At 36.7% G+C, this 13,259-nt stretch overlaps 1 protein-coding gene across 1 annotated transcript in view; it reads right to left on the reverse strand.

Annotated features, from left to right (window-relative positions):
* Positions 1-13,259, reverse strand: part of TRHDE (thyrotropin releasing hormone degrading enzyme) — a 203,557-nt gene that overhangs the window by 94,998 nt on the left and 95,300 nt on the right. Inside the window, exon 6 of the mRNA XM_053943823.1 lies at positions 12,293-12,430. Within this exon, the coding sequence (XP_053799798.1) occupies positions 12,293-12,430 (138 nt within the window). The remainder of the gene's footprint in view (positions 1-12,292; positions 12,431-13,259) is intronic.

The following is a 13,259-nucleotide window of genomic DNA, read 5'->3' on the forward strand; positions in this document are numbered from 1 at the left end:
TTGGGAAAAGGCTCATTCATGGACAGTTAGCCAACACTGCCTGAAGGGATGGACGTTTATGCGCTTTCTTCCCCTGAAGAAACTTGTACACTCACAACATGGTAAAGATAATCCATAACAAAACTTAGGAGTAGAATTCCTTTGTATGCAAACTGAACACATCTTTGAAATCTACAAAATGCAGAGCCAAGCTAAGGTATTCAGTCTAATTCTCTCCATGCAGTCTAACTCTCTCCATGCCAATATAAAATAATGTGATTGCATCCTTGATCCCAGATTAGTTTTAACTAATTTTTAAGAACCCACTCCTACATCTTGATCCTCTTACATCATTAGAGATCACAACTACTGTAAGACAATTTAATTTTATTACTTACTGAATATCTCAATTTTATTATACTTGAAATTCCTTAATTTATTGTTTCACTTGCAACTTGCATCTTGTAATTTTTTTTAATACAAAAGATAGTACCAAATGGAACTTTATTTAACAGGAAACAAATTAAGTCTTATGTATGAACCCACAAAAACATGACTACTGCTACTACTACACAGTACTGCAACAGAGCCACACAGGAAGTGATACACTTGATTCAATGCAGCATCTGTAGCACCTGTGACTATCATCACTTTAGTTGTTCAGACTTCCCTTACAGTCATTGGGCTTTATGAGTCACCTCTGGATGCACTTTATCTAATCTTAAAGAAAACCTCAGATCAGGGGAATTGTACTCTAAAAGCACCCATCTCTTGTAATTCACTCCAAAAGCAGGCTTGAGTGATTAGCTCATATATATACATCTGTGCCGTAGACATCTAAAGTGCAGTGAGATTAATTCAACTGCACTGTCCAAAAAGGCCATACAGAAATTGATTCTCCATTCTGGGGAAACTCCTGAATTGTGGAGGCACAAAACCGGTGTGATCCTTTTGTATATATAGTCAAATAACAAAAATCATATCTCACTTTATTCTACACTCCATACTTTCACATAAGAAGACTAGCAAGGGTAGGTATTCAACAGAAGGCCCTGGAGAGAGAGCAGAGTGCTTGCTAGCTGAAGGTAGATGCTCTATATTGAACAGAAAGCAAAGAAGAGTACTTGAAATAAAGAACTGGTGAAGCAGTTTCAGGGAAGGGAACAATATAAAAATCAGCAAACCAGCAGCAGGTTTATGCAGAAGCCAAGAGGCAGGAACAAGAAGCCATATGTGAAGAGATACAAATAAACTAGAAACTCCTTCAGCATTATTCTTTGAAGAACCAAAAATTATGTCATTATTCTAAAAAGTTCACTTGAGAGAAAAATGTCAGCAATACAAACAGAAACCGTGAACTACAACTGATTTACTTTGTAAGGGCAAAATAATAGATTTTTCTGTAAATGAATTAGAGTGGGGGAAGGAAAAGAGATCATAATAGGCTGACCTGGAAAACACACAGCTCTTCCATACTCTTTTCTACAAATTTTTTTTTTCCTGCGTATTTTTCTTTTTAGTTGTGGTTTTGTGTGCTTCCTGTTTTTGTTTTAACCATAGGACTGAGATTCATCTGACTACAAATACCTACATTGTGGCTAAGTGATGCTTACGCAGTTATACACAGCTGAGGCAGATGCCTGGACCTTCTTTAAAGGCAAAGGAGAGAGAAACAAGCACTTCAGTTCATCCTGATTCATCCAAAGTTATGCATCTAAAATAGGATAAATTAATTTCACCCCAAAGATGCCTGTTTATCTTCACTGATGATACAGGGAGATGGAGAACTACTCAGTTGCAGGTGTCTACATGGTGACCATCTCAAGTGAGATGACATCAATCTCTCTGAAGCTATTTTACCCTGTAAATTACAAAACAGTATTAAAAACTATGAAAAAGTCAACAGTGGGAAAACACCTCCTCGAGTTTGCAAAGGCCAATACAGCATCTTGCAGGCTTACCTATCAATTTATCTCATGTAACATCAATCATAGTAATTACACAGACCTCAATTTATCTCTTCTTCACTGAATGTACACCTTGCCACCCTTCTTTAGGAATTAAAGCGGTTTGATTTAGTTCATAAAAATACTTTTGTGACACAAAAGCTAAAATCAGGAACGATCCTGGTAAGAAAAATACCTCCATAGTATCCAAGGTGTAAACAGGGAGTGAGATGCTGAGGAGAGGAACACTGGACTACCAGAAAAAAATTACCTAACTGAGGTTCTAAAACAGAAATTTAATACATCCATTTTCCACAAAATCTCCACCTATCCATTTTGCTTCTTCTGCTCATTAAATAAACAAAACCAAAACCAACACTAAATACGGGTGATTTATTAACTTTCTTCTACTGTGCTGTAGTCTGTGGCAGTTCAGAATCAGTCTTGATTAATATGTAATAACACATAAACTGGTTTCCAAATTCAGTGGGACACAAACAGAAGGCCTACAGTTATTTTTCTGTGTGCTGATAAACCTGCAGTTCAGGATTAAGGTTACCTTCTCTCTAGCTAAGAGAAATGTGAATTACTCTATCCTCTGCCTCAATTACACTAAATTTTATTCATATTGTTAGAGCTATTGTTATCAATAGTAAGTTCTTATAACCAGCTTCCTTTTCACTGATTAAAACAAGACTCAGACCACAAACAGCCTCACACAAAAGCATCATTCGTTCATAAAGACCTCCTGATTTAAGATGAGAATCAATATACAAAATTTCATGGCTACTAGTATATACCTGATGTATACTAGTATGGGTGGTTTTTAATTAATCAGCTACTGTACACACACATTAAGTAGTTCTCTCCTTAAATTATTTACCCTGAGCTATAGGTGGCGTGCCTTGTCAAAAACTGTTTTAAAATCCATTCTCACTCTCCCCTCAAGAACTCCAGCTAGATAGTAAGAATGAATTCCCCTCTGCAGTAGTGATGACCATCCATATTAATCCACGTGCTGACTTATCTTACTCTTTATACCCTATAGAGTTCCCATCTCACTGGAGAAGGAAGACAAACTCACCAGCCTTTAGCTCTCAAGCAATTCTCTGGCACAGCAACTATTTGTTAGGATGGTCTACATCCCACTGCCAGAAGTTCTGCAGCTCCATATCTGGTTACCCTTACCAGAAGCAAGTGGATGCCACTCAGATCTGCAAACTTTCTAACAACTAACAGTTCTTTTAGGTAATGTTTCCCACACACCTACCTCAAATTGATGGTTTCTGCAACCAATTACAAAGAATAAACTGAGCATGGGAATTAACCCATTCTTCAGCAGGAATATCCAACGCAAAAAATTCATTGCACTCCTCTGGGAGATCCTTAAAAATCCCAGTCCCCATTTTATACTTTGACCATGATTTGGTCCCTCACTACATAAGTCAGAGCCATACCTGTTGCATACAGTCAAGTCAGGCCTACTCTACTAGCTCATCAGAATCACCTCAGAACACAGAAGAACTTCCTATTTTTGGCTAATGTGTTTTAAGTACTGGTTGAAACGTATCATTTCTTCATGAAACATACAAAGAAGGATATTCTTTTAGAACTGCGAATGTAATAAAAACAGCATACAGGTTGTGTTTTTTTCTTTTAAATGTTGAACATATTTTTACAGTTCTCTGTCAAATAGAAGCCTAAGGATATCCACGATCAAATGGGCTTTTAAATGGGTGAGTATCATTTCATTTCAGCTTCAATTTCTTGAATTCATATATTGTTCTTTAGTTCTCAAAAACTTGGGTAATTTTGTGAGTCTAAGTTCATTTCAAATATTAGAAGAGCATGTTACCAAGCATTTATACGAAGAATGCACATTTGCACTTTAATTTTGTAATGTGAACACTAGCCAACAAGTAATATCCAAGTCACATTTTTCAAAACAATCATTCTTTGTTGGTACTAAGCAACCACAGCTGGATACCCCATGAAATTTAGCTTATTGGGAAAAAACACAGCATGAATTAAAGCAAAAGAATAATGTACATCAAACACAGAGCAAAAAATGTGACATTTAAAAAAATAATTACATAAAATTTTTAAAACCCCCAAAATTAAATATGCTGCATCTTGGAGATATTTAACAGAAAATAAGTATGTTTTGACGAAGTCACATCTGCAGAATTTGCTCAGATGTAGACAGAGGTATACATATGTAAATGAATTATTTAAAAACTTGGTTAACTGGTGGAAGTAGTGTAACATGTTACACTACATGCAGTGCACTGGATTTACTGAATTCCCCCTTATGAACAACTGAACACTGGGTAACCACTTTCAAACACAGGTATTGCACTTCAGCTGCGTTTCCTTAAGCAAACATATTCACTGTATGCTCTCTTTTTTTTCCATTTTCCCACAAAGGGAGTTCAGCCATTCCTCAGCTCTCACTCAGAAGGTTATGCTGAAATGTATTTTACTTTCCTACCTTTATCATCTGAACAGTCTTTTATCTTATGTGGTCTTACTCTGACAATTATGGAACAAGAGTGTCCTATTCATGACATCAGTTACAACATGATCCTGTTGCAGGCTCCAGAGAGACCTTTGCTAAAGCACTTCTATCAAGCTGTAACAGCAGAGATAATTGCAAAGGCTTCTCTGGAATTCTTCAGCTGTCTGTATCAAAACTATCTCATCTCGGAGAAATGCATAAGTACCCACTGAAAAATTCTTTTCAGGGAATTAATTAGATTGTATCATGAGTCACCAACACTAAATTCCTCTTTCATTTTCAGAAACTGAGCACTGTAATATACAACAGCGTAGCTTTTTTCTGTATTCTCCAATGGCACCTCCAAATATTACAAGAAAAAAATGAAGCTTAATGCAAGTGAATTTGATAAGTGCAAATTCTTCCTTATTTGATTAGGGTAACAGAACATACTTGTTTAAATGAGTAAACATATGCCTATAATTTCCTCCCTGTGACAGAAATGTACAATGTTTAAATTAATTCCTAGAGGCTTTGTCTCTGGATAACCCACATAAAAGCCAAGGGAAGAAGTATGGAAGGAGATAGGTATATGCAGATCATGCAGCATACTGGTACCAAATGTCACAGTATGAAACTATCCTGAGGGTCTTTGCGCCCAGGCAATCATTCAGTGATGCACTGAAGTACCTTAAGCACACAAGCAACACAAATAAATTCCACAGCCCTACACACATAAAGTTTAACATCTATGTACTTGGCTAATTGTGGCTCTCAGTGTTTTCCCTGCACTTGGTAACAATTGTTAAAAATTAAGAGACTATATGTGTTAAAAGGAGCCCAAAGAAAACCATCCCTACTTCATTTTAATGATACAGATTAGGGAAAAAAAAAAAAACACAACAACAACAACAACAAAAATTCAATTAATCTTCTTTACTTTTTAAAGCAACAGAATTTCCAACTGATATTTGCTAATCAGGCAGTGCACACTCACAAATTAACATGCTGTTAATATTCAGCAATAAAACCAGGATATGTTTTAATTTAAAAAATAAACTTACATGTTTTTTAAAACTTTATTAACAGCATGGGTAAACCAGTATTTTTCAAATCAGCAAATAATACCTACAAACCTGTAATGTATTTATTAAATCCTCAAAGACGTATAAAGGCGCCTTATGTTGTTTTTACAGAATGAAAGGCCATTTATCTGATGCCAAAACATCACTGAAAAAACAACATTATATTCAAGGAGAGCTTTCCACTTGGAAATCATAATAATTTTCTATTCTGACAAACACAGCTGTTGTAGGGTTGGATAATACCAAAATGGTCAGATAGCAAGACGACTTTGGCAAAATACTTGTCTTAGTCATAAATTCCATTGAAAATTTTAGGAACATGACACAAAGAAGAAAATTCAGGGGTATATGACCATAACTAATCGTACTCTTCAGCTGGATATTGTTGTATCATTTTCCTTGAATAATAAAATATTATCCATTGCCCAGATAAAATGTTATCATGACTCAACTTACAACAGGAGTTTTACTTGGTCTCACCACCAAAACCCCTCTTACATGTTCTGACACCAGTGACAAGGACAAAGGAACATTACACTTTTTTATTAACTGCCTTTATATGAAAATCTTCAAGAAAAATTAATATCCTTTTTTAGTTCACTAAACACCACATAAGAATCCAAATCCATTAGCCTAAGACTGATTTGCAACTATCTATAACTAAGCCTGTCATTCTAATTCCTCTTTTTTAATACCTCCTTTAAGCTTCCTAAGTTATCCAGTACTTAAACATACCTTTAAAAAGAACAGCAACAACAACAAAACAGTGTGCCAGAGGTTTTTCTAGGGAGTCACCTTTTGAATAGAAATGTTACAGGATCATACTCTGATCAAAATGTTGACCATATTCTTATGTCAAGTTTTTTGTTCCTTTTACTCCATTTCACTAACTCAAATTTATTTTCTATTTCTAATTCTTACAATTTCTTCCAAGTTACTTTAGCACTTGTAACTGTCGCTCTTCTGGTTATTGATCTAAACCAGAATGTGTATCAGCAGAATCAGCCCTTGCTTGTATGCCGGCATTTTTTTTTTTTGACTCCTTCAGCAAAAAACAAAATACCTGTAACTTTCTGCTTTGCCCTTTGTTGAAAATGATCACTACAAAACAGAAACAGAGAGGCAGAAAAGACAAGTGCATGTCACGTTCAAGTACCTCAATGTATACCTGTTTTTATGAACACTCTATTTTAAGCCATGAAAATATCAGAGGCACAGACGCACTACTTTGTTCCTTCTAATGGGTCCCTTTTGGGGAAGGAAGGATGGTAGGGCATGGTGTCTAGACCCACTGGTGCCATTTCTGCTTCAATCATCTCCTCCAGCACTAGGGATGTGCCATTTGCCACTACTTTTCCATGGGAAACAGGCAGAAGGCTTGTACCACAACAGGTTGTGTCCTCCCGATAACTCTACCTTGATGGACAGGTATAGTCTAATGAACTCTTCTTTACAATAAAATGCTTTTATTAATATTTGTGCTCCATCTTTATTATTTTCAATCAAATCCATATGCAATTGTCCCTGGCATGTGGAACACATAAAAGTCCTGAAGTACTGTCCATGTGTAGCTGCTTATATACCACACACTGTAGTTTCCATGTTTCTTCTACAGAAAATAATAACTAGCATACACTAACCAGTGTAAAGAGTTAAAGACTATTTGCTCCTGCTTGAGTCAGGATGGTAGGAAGATGAGTTAAGAGAAGTATTTTAAGTATCTTGAAGCACCTGTCTAGCTGTAGGCATTGGCACCCACTGGCTGAACTGGGACAGCCTCCATACTTTAGGAGCCTTTTCACTTCCATCCTCTGAGGCACTCTTGGAGCTGCTCTAAACTTGAACCTGTTGGTATCACTGACTGCATTTCAATTACTTTCATACAGGAAGCAGTAACAACCTACAACCTTTTTATCGAAACAGAAAACATTATTTTCATTACAAGGTACCTCCTCTGTTACAATGCATTATGAACAAATGGCTCCTGAAAGCACCTTCTGCAATGTGGGCACTGACCTGTTGCACTCACAAGTCATGGAAGAAAAATCAGCATCACACAAATGTTCACCCTTTGGACTTAATGGCATCCACAGACAACAGCACAGCTAAAATAGGGAAAACAAAAATCTCTCCCTTTATGCCATGGCAAGTGAATGGATTCCAAAGCTATCTCTATTGTATTTAAGACTTTCAACTAGTCTGATACCAACTTATGTTATCAATTCAACTAAAAGAAAAATTAAAAATAAAACCTATTGTACAGTTTTAAAGGATTTATCTAGCATTTCTTTCATTGGTAATGAGCTACTCTCACTCTTTTGTCACTTCACAGATGCACATTATCACAATTTCATTGCACTCATGAACTGGCTTTCTTATAAACTACTATTCCTGAACAGAATATGGGGTGATGGTTTGGGGTTTTTCTTTTGGTTTGGTTTTATTTTGTTATTTCAGTGTGAATGTGTTTCCCAGTGCCTGAGGAACCTAAGTAAAAAGAATGAAGTTTTTAGAAAGGCTTCCCAGTGACTGCATTAGCCCTCCTGTTCTACATTCTTGCAGAACGTGTTACATTGTAAATTTTCAAAGAGAATTACACTCAAAAGGGTGAGCGAGTCACTGCTTTCATTTTCTTAAATTCTCCTTTGCCAGAATGCAGGGAAGCTGTTTATTTTTTCTTTGTGTAAAGTTTTAGTTGAACAGATCTCCTAATGCAGAATGTTGCTTTTGAGGGGAAGCAGGAAGCATGGTTTCCCTTTATTACTATCAGAAATAAATCTTCCTTCCATCACTTGACACTGAAAGAAGAAAAAAGAAATTTTAAAGATGTGGCATAGAGTTAAAAAGGAAAAGGAAGTTATACATACAAGGGTTTAGGAAATAATTAATTGTTTGCATTACAAAGTCAGGGTCAGTAACTATCTCACTGCTGAGGTTAATTTAGCTTACACAGAAGGAATAAAAAAAATATTCTTCCCTATTCCAGTCATCCTCTTCCTTGTTTTGATTTGTTTGTCACTTACCAAGGCATATTCTTTTGGGGATATTTTTATAGCTACACTCCATCATAATGGTCTTGCCTGCACTGATTGCTGCCAGAATCTCCAACCAGCACACTTCAAAGCTTGCAGCAGGCTGACTGAACTGACTTCAGATATCTGGCTCTCTAGGTGTCCTTTCATCCCTTCTCTTATCTGGCTGTGGCTGCTCATCTACGGCTATGACTCCTTTAGTTCTGTCTGAGATGGCTCTCCCTCAGGTTGCTCTGGGTCTGGCTGTTGCCTTTGAGATGCAGCTCCCTTGTTTCTCCATTTTATTAGAGTCAGTTGTTCCATGCTGATTGTTGCTCCTCATGTTATTCTTGCTGCACTCTCTCCTCCTCTGATGCTGCAGCTCTCCAGGGCTATGATTCCTGCTGTCAGTTATTTCGGGTGTGGAAAGGCTGTCACGCTTTTTGCTTTGATTTAACAATTCTCAGTTCTACTCTTGTGTTCAACAGGCTATATTTTCTACTGCACTTGGGATATAACCACTTTTCCCGTCATCGTGGGAGGACACTATCTCACTTCCAGCTGCACTAGGAAGACATATGCACTCTCTGATGCAACTTGAGAGCCTTGAATCATCTACTGGTACTGTTTATTAATGAACTATCACGACTTCTCATTTTTCTCTACTTATTTGTGGCCCTAGTGGAGGATGACATACTTCTATCTGAAGAATGACTAGTATGATGCTTTTCAAAGAGGCAAACTTTACCCTCAACCGTTTAAGTGGAAAAACGTTGTGTGCTGCCAGGCTATAGTGTCTGTTTCACTCTGCTTGTGGGATTACCTGAATGCCATGAAGTTTATGTCATGGATTTCTTCATACATGCAATCACCAAGGATGAGAAAGTGGAAATGAAAAATATATTCAACTCTGAGGCAACTAAATAGCACATTTTCAATGGTCATTTCTGAAGTGTGTAGAAAAAGGCATGTCTTTAGAATGACAGCTGAGTGTCTAGCAGAGATGGGTACTTTAATGGTCTGATTTATACCATATTGATGACAGTAAAGACAATGAAATAACAAGGACATTCTATGACTGTCATTTCACTGAACAAAACTTGTGTCAGAGAAAGTTTCATCATTTCAATATCATGTAGAAAATTGTGAAGAGAGAATAGAGATCACATGGGCAATCCAAGCGCTCAGGGAGCACAAGATGGAAATTTTTAAAAAAAGTTAAAAGATAATGAAAAAAAAAAATCAAATATGTAGAGGACAGATATTGCACATAGTGGTAAATTGTTTAAAAATATTTTATTTAAGACATAGAAAAGTCCTCACTGATGTTCCTGACCCAAAGTTTAAGATAAAAAGTTCAAGAGAAAAAAATTTCTGACAGCTTAATGTTTTACAGCAATTTAAAAAGTCACTCAACCAAAGACAACCAAAAAGTCATCCCAGAAACACCAGTAATAACTTCCTTCCAGCAAGGCTCATTGTAGCACCTGAAAATATTTGAGCCCACACCTGACCACATGAAAGCCTTCAGTGTAATTTTACAGTTTGGATTTTACCAACATACTATTCACCACAGTATTTATACTAGGAGACACTAGAGAGCTAGAGGAATAGGCTCTATTCTGGATATCTAATAAATAAACTTATTTCCATAGCTGATTTTCAGCGTAAGCAATGCATGCATGCATACAACATTTTCTAGGAATGAAACTATATAAGACATGTTAAATTTGCTCTAATTTATCCTCAGAAGGAACAGTGTCAGGTGTTTCAATGAAAGTACTAAAAAGAACAGCTACAAAGTAAGTCAGGAAGGTTTCTTTCTATTAAACAATAGGCTTGTATGCTGTTAATTAAACTTTTATGCTTCCTATTATATAATTAAGCTTGTATCTTGAACCAAAATGATAAACAGCTACAGAGAATAGCAGACAGACAAATTACCAGACAGGAAAAAAACGACTTCATAGGTGAAAGAATGGTTATTTTAATCTCCCCCCCTATGAAGGTGTGTAAGTAAATTCTGCCATTGCCATTCCCTAAGGTAGTTTGCTTGATCTGGTAAAAATGGGCTCAAAATTTACTGGATCATGCCCTGATATGAACACATCCAATGTCACCTAAGACTCAGAAGGATTGGCCACCAGAGCGGCTAAGTGGAGAGATGCTGCTGTATCCACTGGGCATGGCCACTGTTACACTGTAAAAGGAACATTTACATAGATAGATAAAAGGCAAAGTTTGTACTGTAATCTCCACAAAAAAACCAGACTGATCCTAGTAGCCTGCATAAAATAGCTATCAGTATACAGATGTGTCCTACTGTCCTATTTGTCATTTCAATGTAAATGAAAATTACTTGATGGTTGCAGTGTTCATAAAATTGTCATATACTACAGTTAACTATAAGTACTATTACTGTATAAATTAAAAAAAAATAATTAGATTGAAATATGAAGATACTCATGTGAGATAAGCCTCTGAACCTACCAAAATCTAGATATCACCAGAAAGCATAAGACTGAAAGATTTAAACAAAGGGAATATTCAGTATGCTAAAAGCTGCTGGCTGTTATAGCTTAATTGACCTAGACCTAGACCATTTTCCAAGATAACTAAGCGATTTGAAAATGTTACTTGGGCTCTTGAGCAACTGCAGCATTTTAAAATCTTGTCCTAAGTATTTTGTGTTTTTATATTCCATCATAGGTATCTATTACATAGTCACATATACACACACACACTCTCTCATTTGCACATCCTTACAGGCATGATCCTTTCATGAAAGAGGACCAAGGTGAAGTTACTGCAGTCTGGGAATAGCTTATGACTACAAGAGAGGATAACACCTCTTTTTCATCCCAGAAAGAGCACTGGATAAACAAGAGGTTCAGTGACCAAGTCAGTTCTATGCTGTCTTGCTACAGTCTGATGTTAGGCAGAAAATGATGCAGAGGAAAAGATATTAGAAACAAAGGCCACACTCAAGAAACTCTTGTGACTGAATCATCAGTCAGAACTGAGACGTTCTGTACAGGAAGGCTGCAGGCAGCAGCCACTGTGTCACACAGCAAACACATTTGGCCGTGATACACAGTTTTATATGTCATAGCCTGTAGCAGAGAACAGGCAATGTGGTATGATGGGAAACACCAGCTTTCAGGCCATGTACTAACAGCAAGCTCAGTCATGTTATGGAGGAGGGGAAACCCTCTCACTCCTGCACAGAAGCTGTTGAATCCAGAAACTGGCCAAAGACTTTTGAATCATTGAAATGCAATTTAAAATTGATTGAATTTAATATATATTCCTTCACCACACCAGAAGGCAGTTTTTCCACTCTCAGTGTTCAGCAATGACTTCAGAGTTTTCACTAGCTGACAGTAAACTCTCAGGCATAGAAAAAAACTTTACATTTAAATTTAGCCCTTGGTAAGTTTTCTAGAGAGTTTCAATAAGACAAAAACTACATATCCTTTTGCTTTTTAAAGCATCTAACACAACGCAGACCCTGTCACAAAATAAATAGCAATAAAAAGCCCTAAATCTTCTTAGTGAATTCTGACAGCCTCCCAAGTTTATTTGTAATATTTACTAACACTCGATATGTTGAATGTAATTGGGTTTAATCAATGTAGAATATTCCAAATGCATTCCACACAGATTAGTTTCCCATACGTAGTATAACCATGGTATTTCTTTTACAGATGGAACATGACCTTCTTATAGCTACTGACATATCTGTATCCTATAGATAAGCTTAGTTAGTCTCACCTTTTTATAAGCAATCCAGTCAAACACCCTGTCGATGTCTGAGGCTTGCTGCACTTCCTGGGATACTGGATGTGAACTGGCCAACCCATCCAGCAACATCACTTCATGTAGGACATCTGTCAGAAATCTCTGCTTTTCCTGAAATACAGCATATGCAGTAGTATCACAGACGTATACATATACGTATTTACAGAAATACAGAAATTATGTACAATTACCAGAGGCAGTTGGCAGTTGGAGAAACAAGTTAACTAAAATCAGACCTTCTGCTTTGAATGTAAACCACTGTGACCTCCTACAATTCTTAACAGGTTATTTGGAATAGACTCAGACTTGAGATCCTTTGCTGCAATGAAACTTGACTGAAATTAAAAAGAATTAAACGAATCAAAATGCATCCAATATGTGCAGACTGGAATTCTGGATTATGACTATTCATACACACTTAAAATAGGTGGGGAGAGAGGCAAACTGGCAAAATCTTCGACCACAAAAATAGATGTCCTCAGGCTCATTGCATATGCAGGTACAAAAATTTTTGACAAAGATGGGTAAATACAATTACTACTTTTTATTTAGTGAAGTTTAAGTTACTTGGCTCTTAGTGACAAGTTCACTTAGCAGATCAGTGTGGGACAGGACAATGAAGAGAGCTCACAGCAGTGTCACAGCAGATGCTTGCACTGTCTTTCTTAACTCTAGCATAGAAATCCTTCCTACTCAAGAGCTTGAGCCATCTACAGACTTTGTAACTTCCATCTGAAGAAAACCATTACCATCTCTCTTCACAAGTGGGAAAAGAGCTGGATGTAGTTAAATGACATAGTCAAAGTCACAGCTATATCAGAGGAAGGTACAAACCCAAACAACATCCAACACAACCATGTGTTTGAATACCTTCTATAAATATGGATAGCAGAGGTAATTCAAAACTGCTGTCTATTTACTCTGGCAGCAACACTAATGA

Source organism: Vidua chalybeata, chromosome 5, assembly GCF_026979565.1.
Source record: "Vidua chalybeata isolate OUT-0048 chromosome 5, bVidCha1 merged haplotype, whole genome shotgun sequence".
In the NCBI taxonomy this organism is placed as follows: Eukaryota; Metazoa; Chordata; class Aves; order Passeriformes; family Viduidae; genus Vidua; species Vidua chalybeata.